Source organism: Eretmochelys imbricata, chromosome 11 (genome assembly GCF_965152235.1).
Source record: "Eretmochelys imbricata isolate rEreImb1 chromosome 11, rEreImb1.hap1, whole genome shotgun sequence".
NCBI lineage: Eukaryota > Metazoa > Chordata > Testudines > Cheloniidae > Eretmochelys > Eretmochelys imbricata.
Genome location: NC_135582.1, coordinates 37151789 through 37170930, shown reverse-complemented (window position 1 = coordinate 37170930; position 19142 = coordinate 37151789). Strand labels below are relative to the sequence as shown.

Genomic DNA, 19142 nt, shown 5'->3' with positions numbered 1-19142 from the left:
GATGGGGGAGCTCCTGGCACCCAACCACTCCACCCCAGAGGACTGCCCAAGCAACAGAAGGCTGGCATTCAATAAGTTTTGAAGGGCAGTGTGGCCTTGTCCTTCCCTCCTCCACTACCCGACCCAGTGCTTCTCTTCTCTCCCACCCCTCCCAGGCTACCTTGGCAGTTATCCCCCTATTTGTGTGACAAATTAATAAAGAATGCATAAATTTGAAACAACATTGACTTTATTGCCTCTGCAAGCGGTGATTGAAGGGGAGAGGGGAGGGCGGTTGACTTACAGGGAAGTAAAGTGAACCAAGGGCGCGGGTTTTCATCAAGGAGAAAGAAACAGAACTGTCACACCGTAGCTTGGTCAGCCATGAAACTGGTTTTCAAAGCTTCTCTGATGCGCAGCGCACCCTGCTACGCTCTTCTAACTGCCCTGGTGTCTGGCTGCACGTAATTAGCAGCCAGGCGATTTGCCTCAACTTCCCACCCTTCCATAAACGTCTCCCCATTATTCTCACAGATATTGTGGAGCACACAGCAAGCAGTAAAAACAATCGGAATATTGGTTTCATTGAGGTCTAACCAAGTCAATAATCTGCGCCAGCGTGCTTTTAAATGTCCAAATGCACATTCTGCCACCATTCTGCACTTGCTCAGCCTGTAGTTGAACAGCTCCTGACTACTGTCCAGGCTGCCTGTGTATGGCTTCATAAGCAACGGCATTAAGTGGTAGGCTGGATCACCAAGGAGAACTATAGGCATTTCAACATCCCCAACAGTTATTTTCTGGTCTGGAAAGTAAGTCCCTTGCTGCAGCTGTTCATACAGACCAGAGCTCCTGAAGATGCGAGCGTCATGTACCTTTCCCGGCCATCCCACGTTGATGCTGGTGAAATGTCCCTTGTGATCCACCAGTGCTTGCAGCACTATTGAAAAGTACCCCTTGTGGTTTATATACTGGCTGCCTTGGTGGTCCGGTGCCAAGATAGGGATATGGGTTCCGTCTGTGGCCCCACCACAGTTAGGGAATCCCATTGCAGCAAAGCCATCCACTATGACCTGCACATTTCCCAGGGTCACTACCCTTGATAGCAGCAGCTCAGTGATTGCGTTGGCTACTTGGATCACAGCAGCCCCCACAGTAGATTTACCCACTCCAAATTGATTACCGATTTGACCAGTAGCTGTCTGGTGTTGCAAGCTTCCAGAGGGCTATCACCACTCGCTTCTGAACTGTAAGGGCTGCTCTCACCTTGGTATTCTTGCACTTCAGGGCAGGGGAAAGCAAGTCACAAAGTTCCATGAAAGTGCCCTTATGCATGCAAAAGTTTCGCAGCCGCTGGGGATCATCCCAGACCCGCAACACTGTGTGGTCCCACCAGTCTGTGCTTGTTTCACGGGCCCAGAATCGGAGTTCCATGGCATGAGCCTGCCCCATTGCCACCAGGATGGCCAAATTGCCAGGGCCCGTGCTTTGAGAGAAGTCTATGTCCATGTCCTCATCACTCTCCTCACCGCGCTGCCATCGCCGCCTCGCCTGCTTTTGCAGGTTCTGGTTCTGCATATACTGCATGATAATGTGTGAAATGTTTACAATGCTCATAACTGCCATGGTGATCTGAGCGGGCTCCATGCGTGCCATGGTATGGCGTCCTCAGGAGAGCGGAGTGGCAGCAGAAGTGGTGGCTGATGACCTGTGATTCATGAGAGCAGGAGTGCAGAGTTGAAGCGGGAGCCCATGAGAGACAACTTGGAGAAATTCGCTATTGAGACAAGAGCAGAAGAGCAGAGTGGCAGCAGAGGCGGTGGTTCGATGACGATGGTTAGCAGTCCTACTGCACCGTCTGCTGAAAGCAGGATGGCGCCCACACGGAAAAAAGGCGCGAAATGATTGTCTGCCATTGCTTTCACAGAGGGAGGAGCGACTGACGACATGTACCCAAAACCACCAGTGACAATGTTTTTGCCCCATCAGGCATTGGGAGCTTAACCCAGAATTCCAATAGGCGGCAGAGACTGCGGGAACTGTGGGATAGCTACCCACAGTGCAACACTCCGAAAGTCAACGCTCGCCTCGGTACTGTGGACGCACTCTGCCGACTTAATGCGCTTACTGGGGACACACACAATCGACTGTATAAAATAGCTTTCTAAAAATCAAATTCTATAAATTCGACCTAATTTCATAGTGTGGACATACCCTTATAAAAATTCGTGACTAGAGTGAAATCATGCAGTTAGTAGATAGAATCATAGAATATCAGGGTTGGAAGGGACCCCTGAAGGTCATCTAGTCAAACCCCCTGCTCGAAGCAGGACCAATTCCCAGTTAAATCATGAGCTAACCACTAATTTAATCAATACAGATGATTGCAGTGATATTTTGGCACTTACATACATTGCCTAAATGTTGCTTAATAAATCCAGTTCAGATGGATGAATCTGCAATAGTTAAGAGTAATATTTATTCACTGCCAAAGGGAAAATGTCAGTTCACTCACCAATGTAAAAATAGCTGTTTAAGTGAGATTTATTAAATGTAATACTCAGATTTTGAAATATACAAATGTATATTATGTAACTGTAAAATTATTTTGAGAATTGGCCCTGTTTTGTGATTGAAGATTATTAAAATTAGTGCCTGTGTCAAATCATTTGGAAAATCCAACTAGGGTTCTAAAGGACAACACACAAGAACACATGAATGTGGCTGAAAACTCTTAATTTTCTTGGCCAGTAGCTGATAGTCACAAGTAAACAAATGCATCTGTTTTGACAGTTTGCTGTTTTATATTAGCTATCCTAGTATCAGCCTCTGTCTGTGAAGCAAATACAGTACAGAGTCAGAGAATATTCCACAGTAAGCACTTGGGGTGAGGACGGGGATGGGTTTTAGGTATGACCTTTTCAGGAAGGGTAGCTGAAGGCTAGAAAAATTGATAGTGACTCATAATCTTTTATAGAGAGAAATATTAACCACTTGATCTAGAAGGATGTTATCAGGTAATTCTTTTTAGATATTGATCATCATGGCATGCTTTGTGATTCTTTTGAATGTCTGGAAAATCAGTTGGTCTTGTGGAAATAGAAGGAATAGGGTTTCGAACTTTCTGATTGCAGAAAACTGAACACCCTTGCCCCGCCCACTGCCCTAAGGACCCACCTCTGTCCTGCCCCTTATCTGAGGGCACCCCCCACTCACTCCATCCTCCCTCCCTCCGTCGTTCGCTCTCCCCCGCCCTCACTCACTCGCTCATTTTCTCCAGGCTGGGGCAGAGGGTTGGGGTGCGGAGGGGGTGAGGGGTCTAGCTGGAGGTGTGGGCTCTGGGGTGGGGTGAGGTATGAGGGGTTTGGAGTGCAGGTGTTTGCTGTGGGTGGGAGGGTGGGGCTGAGGAGTTTGGAGTGTGGGAGGGGGCTCTGGGCTGGGGCAGGGGAGTGGGATATGGGAGGGCGTGCAGGGTGCCAGCTCTGGGAGGGAGCTTGGGTTTGGGAGGGGATTCGGGGTGTGGGCTCAGGGCGTTGCTTACCTCAGGCAGCTCCTGGGAAGTGGCAACATCCCTCTGGCTACTAGGCAGAGGGCGTGGCCAGGCGATTCTGCACACTGCCCTTGCCCGCAGGCACACCGCCCCCATAGCTCTCATCGGTTGCAATTCCCGGCCAACGGGAGCTGCAGAGCCGGCGCTTGGGGCGGGGGCAGCCCACGGAGCCTCCCTGGCTGTCCCTGCACCTAGGGACCTGAGGGACATGCCGGCAGCTTCTGGGAGCTGCATGGAGCCAGGTAGGGAGCCTGCCTTAACCCCGCTATGCTGCTGACCGAACTTTTAATGGCCTGGTCAGCTTTAGAGGTTTATATTGAATCATGTTGTGTTTTGGAGATCTGGAGATTAACAGCAGTTATCACACCTGTACAAACATCAACATTACACATCACTGGGAGGGAGGGTAAGATTGCCCCCAGGGAGGTGAAAGTGTTGCCATGGCAAACCAAGGCAAATCCAAACTGTGCCGTAAGGCTCCTCTCTTTAAACTCCTTTGTTTGTCAAACAATTACATAACATTGAAAAGAATGAAAATTTAATAATTATGTAACAATCATTCCACATAACAAGACCATAGGGAATTATGAGAGTCCAAAAAGGTGTTAGATTTATTGTTACTACACAAATTACTTTTAAAAGCAAAGCAAATGATGAAGTTATTGGTATAATACATGAAATATGAAGTATAAATGCTGCAGATTAATACCATATTATGAAAATCTGCATATTGGTAGGATTTTTGAGACTGTTTAATATTACACATTGTATAGAACAGTGTGGAAATACAATACTTCTATTGCAGTGGAATACTTTTAATTGGTACACCCTCCTGGAGTTAGAAAACATGCTTATTAAGCTATTTCCTTGATTAGCAGAGACTCAAAGAAATACATTGTATTGGGAGAGAATCACATTCATTTATTTAATTCTTTATAATATGCTCATTTTAAAAACAATTCAAGTATTTAAACTACTATAGTAAGGTCCGACTGACTTACTGGGCAAAGAAGCAGAGAAGTAGTGTGCAGTGAACAAGGGTTTACACTATACCTTCCATCCTTTTTCTAGCCTCAGAGATGAGGAAGCTTTGGCCCCTTTAAGGATTACCCACCCCCGGCCTCCTAATGGGCCTGAGGGAGGGAGCTTTGTGACTGATTGATTGATTGTGTGTACAGAACGGTGTAGCATAAGATTGTTGGTTTCCATGCATCCAAGGGAAAGGCTTTCTGCTAGAAAGAAAAGCTTCCTCCTCCCCATGACATTAGAGTAGGACTGGTTTGGTGGGCCTTGCAGTGGACTTCTGCTAGCCACTTGTTTGGGGCTGGGAAGGAAATTTTCTCTCACAGCGTGGGGTTATTTCATTTCCCCACAGCAGCCCAAGAACTCAGTGCATAGAATAGATTTTTAAATTCATTTTGTTGCAATTTGCCAAGTGCGCAGTGCAGTCACTTGTTCCATAGTGGGCTGATTCCCTGATGAAGTGGATTAGGTGAAAGCATCTCTGAAAGAACTTGGGGAACATTGGATGGGGCTCCTATGTCTGGCTCAATGAAGAGAAAACTCTCTCTCCCCCACTGCCTTAATGCTGGTAAAAGCGGAGGGAAATGCGTCCCAGCAACAGTGCTGGAACAGGTTGACCAGGTGGGTGGCTGGGTGGCTGGCAGTGGCCCTCCACCAGGTGGAACAGATTATAAAGGAAGGATGAATTATTGCTGAATAGTTGCAAGGTGTGTTAAACTACATTCCTGGTGTCTTGTATTTCTTTCTGTAGTGTCTGAGACAATAGGAAATTTACATTAGCAAGCACAGTCCAGACCTGCATATCACTGTTAATAGGCTTGCAGAAAACAGTGTGTGCCACTTGAGTGGACTAGGGCCATGTCTACATTTACCGGGGATCAACGCTGCTGTGATCAATGCAGCGGGGGTCGATTTAGCGGGTCTAGTGAAGATCCTCTAAATTAACTGTGAAGTGCTCTCTAGTCGACTCCGGTACTCCACAGGAACAAGAGGAGTAAAGTAAGTCGACAGGAGAGCATCTCCTGTTGACGCAGTGCGGTGTAGACACTGCAGTAAGTCAACCTAAACGTTATTCATGTAGCTGGAGTAGTGTAATTTAGGTCGACTTACCCCGGTAGTGTAGGCAACGTGTGCATTTTATCTGTTCTTAGTTACTGAAATACATGACACTTTTCCTGTTTTCTGGCAGTTGTACAAGTTCAGCATTTGTACTGTTGCATTTGACTTGTGCAGCATTCATCATGGTGATAATTAACAAAAAAGAGTACTGTTTTCATTTTATCAAGCAGTATGAAAGATTAAGAGGTACATCTCATGATGAATAGTTAAATATACTTGAATATTAGGGCTTAACTACACAATTAGTTTGCAGCTGGGGGGTATGAATCTAATAGACACTAGTCTGCCACAGTTTAACTGTTTGTGTGGACCCTGCTTATGTACATTAACAATTTGTTAATGGTCTTTGTTCTAATCCTCTAGAATATTGGACTATATCAACTGAACTGTTAATGTGCATCAGCAAGGTCTATATGGACAGTTAGAGCGAAGCAGGCTAGTGCAGGGTAGATTCGCACCCCAGCTTGCCATGAACTTAATGTTCATGTAGACAAGCCTTTAGTATTGGTTCAAAATATATTCGATATTTTTAAAGCAGAGTGGAAAGTAATCTGCTATCAGTTATAGTGGATGTCCAGTGTCTCAAATAAAATAACTTTACAGAAAACTAACGGTGAATATTCTGAAAAGCTCCCAGGGCATAAAAACAGGGCTGTTTTGGAAACTGTTTTCCAACCTTTGGACCTAATATCACAAGGACTTAACTACGTGTTTAGCTTTATACATTCTGAGTAATACCATTGATGTCAATGGAACAACTCAGTGTGTACAGTTAAATACAGACACAAACCTTTGTGGGATTGGGGTCTCACCAATGGCAACTGTAATAAATTATTTTTTCTTAATGGGGCTGCTGGAATTATTGGGTCACTTCAGGAAACAAATGGTATTAGCCTTTATTACTTACAACATTCTGAACTACAAAAAGTAAAGCTGATTGTCAAGTTATGAACTTTTCTCATTATCTCATCATACTTTTGTTTATGAAGTTGGCTTGATCATCAGAAGAATTCAGTACCGATGGGTTCCGTGGAAGCCAATGAGAACTGCAGGTAGTTAACACCTATGAAAATCAGGCCAAGTATATGCAGAGGGCACGGCACAGTTTACTGTGACGTATAAGGCTGTCTGTCTGTAAAGACAGATCAAGGAGTTGTGAAACTAGCAATGAAGATTGTATGTATAGTCTGATTTTGTTTTCCTGACTTTTTAAAATTGTATTGTCTTGGGTTTTCCTCAGGCAGGAAAAGTAATAAATTTCATGCAAATTTGGTCATGGTCTCTAGTTAACTTCAGTGGCTTCAGCTGTGAAGTCCCTATTGCTTCCCCTCCAGTTTTGCCAAAAAGAATCAGTGTCACTATGCCAAAGATACAATTTGAATGGAATGGAAAAGCTTAAGTGGTTAGCTTTTTATTAGGTAGCTGTGAAATAATTCAAGTCCCTTACAGTACAATGCTTTAGGAGAGGGTAGGAGGCAAATAACAGTAATTGTAAAGATTTTAGTCATTATTTGTAGCTGTCCATTCATATTTTAAGTAGGTAACTTAAATACATACCAGAAACTAATAGTATGTATTAATGGCATAAACTTTATTATTTTCAAGAGTTTGATTTCTGCTTTAGATCTGATCCTGCAGGACCTGCTACTCAGGAGATAAATCCCATTGATATTGTGGCAAAAGTGGATTCTTATGCAGTGATCTCATGCAGTTAGGTACCCAGTTTCCTCAGGTATCTTTTTGAAAAATCTCAACCTTAATGTTTTAGATAGTTTACATTTTCAGTTACTGGTAGGTAAAACCAGATAAGCCATTAAATAAACTTCAGGGAGTGTTTTGATTTTTGTTCCTATTGCATTCTTGTTTTCCTAACTTTTTTTTTTCTGTTCCTCTAGAACTTTTTTATACAAGAGGCTAAACGTTAATTAAAATTTGCAGAATGAAAAGATGGCACAGGCACTGCTGGTACCACCGGGACCTGACAGCTTCTTCTACTTCACTAGAGAGTCTCTTGCAGCTATTGAACAACGTATCATTGAAGAAAAGGCTAATCGTATCAAACAAGACCATAAAGATGATGATGTCAATGAAGAAAATGGTCCAAAGCCAAATAGTGACTTGGAAGCAGGAAAGACACTCCCATTTATTTATGGTGACATACCTCCAGGAATGGTGTCTGAACCTTTGGAGGACCTGGACCCATATTACATCAATAAAAAGGTAGCTGTTTACTAAACCTATTCTTATGCTGCATCTGTTGAATTTAATGCACTGTTAGACTTTGAAACCTACTGTAGCATGGGAGTGGCCAGCTTGGCAGCCTCAATGAAAGTCATGTACATCCTGTGATGTCACATACACAAATGGATTTTTGTGGCCACAGTATGAATTTATTTGTAAATGTTCCATTTTTGGTAGGATGCGCTGCTTTTCGGTGATGACCATTGTGATAGACCCAGGCCAGTTGGGTACAGCAGAGTAGCCCTATTGGGATCCAGGAAGTGGGCGGGCAAAGCCTGCCCAGTGCTAAAGGATCCCCCCCCCAGCCTAAGGGGGGGAGTCCACAGGACCTGGAAAACCAAACAATTACGGGGGACAACTAATGAACAACAGGGACAGGAGTGCGGTCAAAGGGTCAAACGAAGGGAACTGGATGGGGATACCGAGCAGAGGACCCGGACAGCGCCCACTGCTCCTCAAAGGCGTCAAGGGAGTCAGTGGACTCCGCCCAGAGGAACTCTGCCCAGAGGCGTGAACGGACAGAGGATCGGAAATAGGCCCCACAGTCACAGGAGACTGCATCGGCCAACCTCCTCACCCTGGTTTTATAGATGGCCACTTTAGCCAGGGCCAGGAGGAGGTTGACGTACAGCAGAGTAGCAGAAGGCAGATTTTCTGGCCACTGGATTAAGTTTTCTGTTCCTTAACTGACCAGAGTAGGGGCTGTTCCAGGCTAATGAGAACACCTGACTCCAATTAACTTGCAAAGAGTCAGGTGAGGCCATTAAGCTAATGTGACCACCTGACTCTAATTAAGGCCCCTCTAATAATATAAAAGGGCTCACTCCAGTCAGGCAGAGAGGAGCCAGAGGAGAGGAAGTGTGGCTGAAGGGCTGGTTAATGAAGACACCCTCAGGTCATTGGTAAGGGAGTCCTAAGGTAAGGGTGAAGAAGGGAGAAGCAGGAGAGCTGTGGGGAAGTGGCCCAGGGAAATGTAGCGACTCTGGCAGTAAAAGGTTGGCTGCCAACAGCTGCTACCATTAGGGTCCCTGAGCCGGAACCCAGAGTAGAGGGTGGTCCCGGGTTCCCCCCAACCCACCACTACAGAAACACCTCATGGGAGGGGAAAACAGGCCCCTGTCAGGACAGGAGGCTAAACTGTTTTGGCATGAGGCCGTAGGAGCAACAGAGACTGTGGGAATTCTCTCACCAACCTCCATTGCTGGCTTATGATGAAAAAGGCTCAGTAGACCTTATCCCTGGCCCTAGAGAGAGAAGGGCTACGTGGAGGGTTGCAGTGAGTCTCTGAAACTAGCATAAACCGCCTGGAAGCACAGGACACACGGGGACAAGGTCGGAGCTCTGCCACACCATATATTCCTCAGAGTGCTTGCCATCTGAGTAGGGGAGGGGGACTGGTTTGCCTTCCTGCTTATTGCTTCCTGCTCCCTGTTCCTGTTTATGTTCTGGTTCCTGTTCCCTGGACTCAGTTCCAGTTTGTGTGTGTACACATAGTGTTGAGTATATGCAGCTACTCAGTGCCTGGTGCTACATACCTGGCATTTGAACAGTTATATTTTGTTCAGGCTGTTGCTGACTTACCTAGTTCATGGTAATTACAGGTTTTGATTGACCACCTACCTGCGTGTTTCCCTTCAATTTCCTTGTGTTTTGGGATTGCTGTTCTGGGTTGCACCAGCATGTAATGTTATGGCGACTAATGCTTCCATTCTTCAGCCTATGCTGCCTGTGCATCGTTTGGCTGTTGACTGGTGATGGAAAATTCCAAATAATGTGCAGATCCTGCAGTTTTCCACTGTTTAGGCTGTGTTGACATTGATATTTATGATGGACTCTCAGAGCCCAAGTCCTTCTTTGATGTGGCTGTGCAGAGTCTCAACAAGTATTTTGGGACTGGAGGTTCTGTTCGGCTAAAGAGGAAAATGTTTTTTCATGGTCTACAGCAGCCGAACAAAACTGTATGTGAGTTTGCATGTTTGCAGTGGTTGGCCCAGGACTGTGAATTTGGGGATGGTATGATCATGCTCAGGGATATTTTGTGATTGGTGTAGCAAATGACCAGTTGGGCGAATGGTTACTGGCTGAAAAAGATGCTGGAATTCTAACTTTTAATCCCATGGTTGCTAAGAGTGTGGCATTTGAGAGGGCTCAAGATTAAAGGGGTTCTGTGTCTCAGACTGCTGCTACCTTTTTGTCTACGCTTAAACCATCAGCCACGCTCCCTACTTCCGTCTTCCAGAATCGTACGACACATGTACTTCTGCCCTACAGCTTCGGCAACAAAAGTTAACAGCTCCTCATTGTTTCCACTATAGTAGTGTGGATCACTTGGCCAATTCCCCTGCTCGTCTAGGTAGAACTGCTATGTGCTGGGCTTGTGGGAAGGAAGGACACTTGACATTAGTGTGCTATTGTGCTCTGTTTCACAATGATCTAAGGCCTCAATTGCATACTGTGAATGTGAAGTTGCATTAGATCACCTTTACCCAGGACCCTAATATTTTCTTTATGATCTTCTCATATGGCAAGGTACTAGACCTGTTATCCTGTATTGTAGAAATTAATGGTACGCTGCTGAAGTTCATAGTAGACAAAGGTGTTGTGATTAGTGTTCTCCCCTTTGGGTTAGTTCATAATCTGGACATTAGCCTGACTACAATGATTATGAAAGCTTGGAAATTTGTATGTTTTGCAGACAGTGGATGAAGCTGTATGCTCTGTGCTCTACAAAGGCATAGCCTTGACTTCAAAGTTTTATATTGTTAAAGGCGGGGCTACAGATGTTCCATTATTGTCCTGTGATCTGTGCTTGCAGCTTGGTGTTATGCATAAATTAACACAGGACACCTAACGTGTGGTTATGTCAGCTAGAATAGAAAAGGATATCCAGTGTATTGTTCAGAGACCCAGTGGTTTATTTAATGGTAATAGTGTTTTGTCCATGGGATATGTGTATTCTCTGCAGTTGAATTCAAACACCAATCCCTTTGCACTGCCTGTATGTCGTATATCTGCTGCATTTGTGGACAAGATCTGAGCAGAATTGCAGCTCATGAAAGATAATGGTATCATTTGGGAGAAGGGTTCACAGATTGGAGCTGACTCACGTAATCTTATACAAGAAAAATGGTGACACTTGAAATACACAGATTTTAGGGCACTTACTAAGTATGTGAAACATGAGTAGTTTCAATTGCTAGTGAAAATGAAAAAGGAAAAGTTATTTACTTGTTCCCATAATATAAGAACGAGGGGCCACCAAATGAAATTAGTGGGTAGCAGGTTTAAAACAAATAAAAGGAAGTTCTTCTTCAGTCAGTGCACAGTCAACCTGTGGAAATCCTTGCCTGAGGAGGTTGTGAAGGCTAGGACTATAACAGGGTTTAAAAGAGAACTGGATACATTCATGGAGGTTAAGTCCATTAATGGCTATTAGCCAGGATGGGCAAGGAATGGTGTCCCTAGCCTCTGTTTGTCAGAGGGTGGAGATGGATGGCAGGAGAGAGATCACTTGATCATTACCTGTTAGGTTCATTCCCTCTGGGGCACCTGGCATTGGCCACCGTTAGTAGACAGGGTACTGGGCTGGATGGACCTTTGGTCTGACCCAGTATGGCCATTCTTATGTTCTTATACTAACCTTCAAAGAGATGACATGCCAGATTTTTGTTGTGTTGGATTACCGATCTGATTATTGGCAGATGTGGCTGAAAGTTCACAGTGGTTACTGACTTTCAGCGTGCCATTTGGGAGGTACTGGTATCAATGACTGCCTTTTGGCTTAATCTTTGCTCCTGAGGTATTTCAGAGAGTGGTCTCTTAGCTCCTTGATAATATCCAGGGTGCATATTGATATTTGGATGACACTGTCTTTCCAAAGACCCTTCCTGAGCATAATGCTATTCTGGATCAGGTGCTAACTCAACTCCAGTACGCTGGCAAAAAGTTGAATGTGGTCAAGTGCAGTTTGCAAAAGATCCTGTAGCTTTTCTAAGGCATTCTCTGTCAGCCAATGGTATGAAACTGACACCAGAAAGGCTACAAGTTGTTGTTTTGCTACCATTACCCACTGATCATAGCAGTTTTTGTTCCTTGGCCTGGCTTAATACATAGGAGACCATCCTCCATTTTAGTATCTTTGCCAAGCTGCTGTGGAATTTAATAGGGCCGGGGACAATTCTTTTGGACTAAAGAAGCAAAGCAGTGTTTTGAAACCCTGCATCAAGCCTTCTGTGGGATCCAATCCTGTGCTTATTTTGATCCATGGAAAGCCCGTAATGAATTCAGACTGATGCATGTAATTGGTGTCAAGTGCAGTTGTGCTCTAGGAGGCATGGCTGGTTTATATTTGCATCCTATACACTCATCCCGATGGAAGCAAAGTATTCCCAGATTGATCTAAAATTCTTGGCTATGGTTTTTGCTATTTTATGCATCAAAGTCAACTTAGTGGAAAGACATTTCACCTTAAACTGATCCTGTGCCTATTTTGGGCCTCTGTGATAAAGCCATTGACCTGCTGAATGTAAGACTGCTTCCCTGGTTTATTCAGTTGCAGCAGTATGACTTTGATTTGGTACACATCAAAAGTCATGGGTATGCTCCTGGAAGAAGTTTTGCTGGTTTGGTACCCTCATATGCAGAAACAGCAGCATATACTGTATGCTTTTTACTGAAAGATATGCCAGTTGGCTTAAGGCAGACTGCTTGACCTAACTGTTCAAGATGCTAAACTGTGCAAGGTGATGCATGCTGTACCAGTGGACTGGATGGATGCAGTCCTAAAGAAAACTTTGTCTATATTCTATAAAATTTGTTCTGACCCTATATTAAAGACGTGCCACTTGACATGCAGAGGAGCCTGGGAGATCATCCCAGCAGCGTTGCAACAAACAGGCCTAGATGTGGCTCATGAAGGACACTTGGGAGTTACAAAGATGAAGGAACTTCTGCATAGTTATCTTGGTGCATAGTTATCTTGCTTGGTGGGCAGGGCTGCATTCAGGTATAGACTGTTGTGTGAAGGCATGCTCAGTTTGCACAATGCATAGAACTACTGGCTCCTTAGTAACTGATAATCATGGGAGAGAATTGAAGTGGACGTTACAGGCTGCTCAATTGGACTGTGTGGCACTGTTGACCATTATAGACTATTACTCACGTTACCCCTTTGCAGTCATTATTTCACAAGATGCCTCAAGGAAGCTCATTTCTTTCCTAACCACTTTATTTATGATGTTTGGCCTACAATAGACTCTTGTGGCAGATAATGGGGAAACCTTTTTTATCAAGAGAATTTGAAGGTTTTTCTGACAGGTATTGGTACAGTGCATTATAAATCTGCTGTATACTATTTTCAAAGAAGTGGGATCGTGTAAAGACTGCATAGGACTCTGAAGTAGCATGTAGATGGCATACTGGAGGAATGTCAAGATAACACCCTTCCCTGTTGCACTGTGTCATGGTTTAGAGGATGTTCAGAGTACGCCTCATGAAAGTATTGGAGAAACCCCATTCTGTTGGCTCTTCACCTGACCTATGAAAACCAAGTTGTCTATGCTAATGAAAGAGGTTCATCCCACCCCTTCGCCATTCTCAAAGCTGACTCATGTCATTAGGAAATATGCAAGTCTCACAGAGCATATCCATGCAAGACTCCATGCGTTCTATCCTGGAGAAGAAGTGTCTCTTAGGTGAGGATCTGGAAGTGTTTTAGATACTTAGGATGTGATCTTGCAGGCTGTAGGGTATGGAGCATGATGAGTGCATCCACCACAGGGAGAACATATTGTTAACCAGCGAGATATACCCCTACTGAAAGGGGAACAGATAGGGAAGAGAACACTCTCTTTCAGCATATGATGATGTCATGTGGCCAATTGGTAAGTTGTGTCACAGCAACAGCATCTACCCCTTTAGTTTAATTGGTTCTACATAGAAAGTGAAAAGTAAAGAAGAGCTAGGGTCCCTCTGCCTCATTCCCGCATGAATAATATAAATTTATATGAAAGTAAATGGTTAATGACTGTAACTAATTGGTTTGGGATCAATATAAAAGCCTGGCACCAGTGAAGAAAATTGCTTCTTTTCTACTAAGCCCTACTAAAAAGTTAATATATTGTGTTGTAAATATGTAAAGACCAGTCAACATGACCTATTACTAAATGTTGCTGTTGATCTTAGGTTTTATAAATGCTTGTTTTACTAAACATTAAGCTAAATTTGAACTTGACAGGATCCTGTTAAGGCTGCATAAGTTTATAAACAAATAAAATTGTTAAAGCCTGTTAGCACCTTTATTCTTTTTTTCTTTTCTTTGCAGGAGTTCCATAGCCTAGGTCCACTGCTATAAAAGGTGTCCCTCCAGTGCTTGCAAGCCTTCCCCTATTGGTTAACAGTTTTTTTTGTTCAGCTGAAATGTAGTTGTCATGGGAGATCATGGATGCAGAGGAATAATTGATCTCTTGGGTACCTAGGGCTAGTCTTATGGAAAGCACCTTGAATTGTGTTCAGTAAAGAGCAAGTATAGAGCATGGAGTATTGGGGTAATGTGCTCATGCAACCTGCATTACTAAGCAATTGGGGTGCTGCTTTTTATAGCAGATAGTGCTATTTCAGGGCTATTTCAGTTTTAGATAAGAATTACAATAATCACACATGGAGGTTACAAATGCATGCACCATTGTAGCTAGATCTGAGTCTGATAGGCCAGTTCTTATGGAAGTGGATGGTTTTTAACAGTCTATTTAGGCATCTAGTAAATTTGACCCCCAATGATGAAAATGACCTGATGAAACAATCTGAAGTCAAATGTCCTCAGTAATAGGAATGTTAGAGGAGGGAAGTTCTTCATTCTTCCCACTAGAATCACCTTAGTCTTGCTTGGGTTTGTATTTAGGCAGCTTCTCTATATCCAAGTGCACATTTCAACTAGGCATTGAGAAAGCTGGGAGAGAGTGCTATTTATACTTGATTTAGGGGAGCAACAGAACACATGTAATTTATATATTATTGATTCTTCAAACTTCTCCGTGTTTCTATATATATGTTGAATAATTTCAGTGAAAGGGTTGTTTCAGCTAATTAGCTGTTGTTTTCCTTTCTGAATACTTGAGGTTAAGTGGTGAAATAAGAGATATAGGTGTGCAGCCCAATCCTGCAAATACTTACACAAATAAATAATTTTATGGCTGTAAGTATGCCACTGATGTCAATGGGACTACTCACATGAGTAAAGACACTGACCTTGTATGTGTTTACAGGATCAGACCTGTGAAGAGGAAAAACAGATTTTTTTTAAAAATATACATTTCCAACTGGAAAATTGCCTTTCCCATATTCAAAATAGTACCAATAGAAGAAGACTACCAAGGTGACTATGGAAGCCATAGACTGATGATGAGATGGGGGGAAGAAATCATGAGAGAATGCAAAATGGGAAGTTGATGCAGAAGATTGTGAAACAAAGCTGAAATCAGTTTGAAAAAAGAAAACAAAATTAGAAGCAAATTGTGGCTGTGCAGAAATGAACACAAAATAATAAAATTATGCTTTAAATACATAATCAGGAAGAAATTGAGAGAAGGAAGGAATTTATAATTTAGGAACAGGTTATAGTCTATAATTAAATCCATACACCATCTGTGTAGGATGGAATCTACAAGTAAGAAGATATAAACAACATGAAATTGTGAAAGAAAAAGAATGACTTCCTCCCAATTTAGTCCTGGAGTTTAATAGTCCTATTGGATCAAAAGTAAACGTAAAGGATCAAAGGAAAAAAATAGAACTCCAATTTTTAAGAAAATAACACGAGCCAGAAAAACATCAGTTTCTCAATCTGACAATAGTAGCAGGCAGAATTCTAGAAATATGAACAAGGAAAATAGTCATAAAATATCCCACAGTTTCTCTATGACTCTGTTTGACTCTGTCTCCCAAGTGTCTACCAGTTCAAAAATGTTTATATGAACAGTCCTAATGGTAGTTACATTGTGCCACTGAGAAGACAATAAATCCATAAAACACCAGGGTGTGTCTGCTACACAATTCTAAAGTGCTGCAATGATTAAGTAAGATGAACCTAATATCAGAAAGTGCTTGACTTGCACAAATGGCCATTCAGGTGCTCAAAACAGGTATTATTTGAGAGCTAAAGTTCCTCTTTGGACATTCAGTTGGACCATGCGTATCACTAATATCATTGGGTTCATTTTTCACCTTTAAAGAGAGATTAAAGTCATGCCACTGTTTGGTTACAGTGTAATCTTCTTAAATTATATTTCTCAGAGAGAGAGAGTCTGTCTGTCTAATACTTTGCCTCCAGTTTGTATTTTTCTATCACATATTAGGTAAATGTAGAAATAAAGATTTCTTTTAAAAGAGTGAGTGAGACCGTGAATATCTTTTTTTATTATTATTATTATTACTATTCCTGCTGAAATTTTTGACCTGATGCTTGTTTGTGCAAGTAGTTCCATTAAACCATGAAAAATAAATGGGACCACTAACATGAATAACAGCAGCAGACTCAAACTGGGTGTTTATAGCAATGCTGTGTATCAGGCAACATAAACATAACTAACAGTGAAAATTACTTAATTGTGATTGAAAATGTTTGTTCAGACTTTCTAAATGTATATTTTCCTTTTTCCAGACTTTTATAGTATTGAATAGAGGGAAGGCAATCTTCCGATTCAGTGCCACACCTGCCTTGTACATTTTATCTCCTTTCCATCCTCTTAGAAAAGCAGCTATCAAGATTTTGGTTCATTCATATCCTTTTCATGTAGTTTGTTTAGAATGGGTATGTTTTTAATATTTAGTAACATTGGGTTGTTTTAAAATTGAAATATGTTTTTGTTCTTAATTTCTCCTCTTAGAGTAAATCTGAATTAAATTAATCACATTGGTTGAACCACCAACTAAATTCAGTGGAAGAAAAAGATAATGTATACTCCTAGAATACAGAATTAGCATAAACAGCCACTGTTTTAACATTTTTCTTATAACTTTAATTGACAGTTACTTTTATGAAATTCCTTAATTTGTATCATATACATTTATTAACAGTCCATATCCTGGGAAACTGCTTACATTTCATGTGATATAGTTTCTTGCATTTAAGTTGTCATCATATGTTCCTTGACAAAAATCTACATTATTCAGCATACTTATTATGTGCACTATTCTGACTAACTGTGTATTTATGACATTGAGTAAACCTCCAGATTGGGCAAAGAATGTAGAGTAAGTAAAAATGATGTTATAAAGTATATATTTGCTTCACAGAGATGTTGAGAATTAACTAATTAATGTTTGTGCAATATTTGAAAATGTAACATAACATATCAAGAGCTGAACCTTTTATTTATTTATTTATTTATTTATTTATTTATTATTTCTAAAGTTAGACCTTTGCTTTGCCACCCAGCTCTCTTTAGCTTGAATCACCACATATTATGCATGGCAGACTCTGGTGGAAGCAAGGCTGTGACATTGCCATAATTTTAGCAATACAAAGTTCTCTTCACTGTTGGTATAAACCACTTATCTACTGAGATATGTTCCTCTTTTACTTAGAAGGAAGATAGCTATTCAGAAGAAAAAAATACAATTAGTCTCCCTAAGATGCTTTTCTTGGCCATCATGAACCACCTACTTTTCTTTAAATATAAAAATTTAAAATGGGTCACTGACTTGAATTCAAGCAAAGGGCAAATACATGCCTTACAATTTTTCCCTGATGGGTCTTGCCAATGTATCTAATTCCTGACCCCTTAGAAGTCTTCCACAAAGGGAAAATAAAATATTCCTCCAAGACACTTTCATGAAAGGGCAACTCCTCCCAGGACCATTTTCTAAAAACCTCTACTAGCCCCACTGTAGTCCACAGTATAGGAACAAGTCCGAGTGTGGTGCACTTCATCAATTCTCACCTAGAACACAGTCTCTAGTGTCAGTGCAGATCAGCCCAAAGCATAAAGGGGCTATAATTTTCTCCTTCACTCTTCCACTCCAACCCTGAATGGATCCTAGACAAGAATCTGGTCCCAAGTGTTCATATGACTTTGTTAGATCTGTCAATTGCTTTTGATGTCTTTGATTATGAGGTGTTATTGCCTTGCTTTCAGACTGTAATGGGAGTGGATGGGTCTGTTTTTGGGTGGCTCCATTCCTTCCTTGCCTGATCATTTCTAGAGGTTGGAGTTGGGTATTTACTCATGATCTTATTGACTTCAGCAGGCTTTGGATCAATTTCTAGATCTCTATCTAATCCAACCAACTAGTGTTGTCAAATGTCTTATCCAGTGTATGTGTGAGATTGACCCTTGGATGAGAGCTAGCTAACTGAAGCTTACTCCATGTAAGACAGAGATGAAGCTGTTAGGTTGAGGGAAGCTTCCAGAAATTATGGTGATGACCATATTTTCCAGGCTTTTCTTGAGTGTGTGTTCATCATTAACATAAACAATCTGAGGATATTATTAATGGCCAACTGCCATTAGACAATCATATATCAAAAGTCTCTGAGGAGGCCTTTCTTCAGCTTCATCCAGACAGGAGATTGTGATAGCTTTTATTAGATGTGACCCTTGCTAGTATAATCCAGGACCTGTTCCTCAATGCTGAATTACTTCAGTGTGCTCTGCGGTGCTCTACACCTCAAGTCAATTCAGAAAGTGAAACAAGTGCAGAATGCAGGAGTCTGCTTATTGAATCATGTTTCTCAAAGGAGCACATGACGTTGGAGCTTCCTGATCTGCATTGGCTGCCTGTTTGATTCAGGATGGAATTTCAGGTGTTACTTTTTATAAATAAAGCCTTAAGCATCTTTGGATTTGCCTTTTTTCAAAAACTCTCTCTCTCTGTGGACAAGAAGGGAAGTGAAGCCTCTCAGTATAAAAGAGGGAGCTGCTAATGGAGAGCCTTGGGGAACCATCAGTTCTGGAATGTACTTCCACCTCAGCCCTGTCAGAAATAGCCCTGGTTTCTTCAATTTCAGGGCATGATCAATGGCCCATCTCTGAGACCTAACACCCATTCTTAATCCTGGATGGAAGAAAATTGACTTGAGGTTGTTTCTGTTGCTTCTTATTTTTTTAACAAAAGCAACTTGAGGTCATTTTTAGACATTTTTAAAATGTACAAGAAAACGTGTTATCTGTCACTTTACAAACTGGAAAGCTCTATAAACCAGCCTTTCAGGAGGGGATGCAGGGTGTGGGCT

General features: G+C 42.1%; 1 protein-coding gene across 6 annotated transcripts in view; it reads left to right on the top strand.

Annotated features, from left to right (window-relative positions):
- Nucleotides 1-7618: 7618 nt before the first annotated feature.
- Nucleotides 7619-19142, top strand: part of LOC144272505 (sodium channel protein type 2 subunit alpha-like) — a 130587-nt gene continuing 119063 nt past the window's right edge. For all 6 annotated transcript variants that reach the window (XM_077830615.1, XM_077830613.1, XM_077830612.1 and 3 more), the window contains exons 1-3: nucleotides 7619-7891; nucleotides 16569-16687; nucleotides 17072-17161. In XM_077830615.1, the coding sequence (XP_077686741.1) occupies nucleotides 7619-7891; nucleotides 16569-16687; nucleotides 17072-17161 (482 nt within the window). The remainder of the gene's footprint in view (nucleotides 7892-16568; nucleotides 16688-17071; nucleotides 17162-19142) is intronic.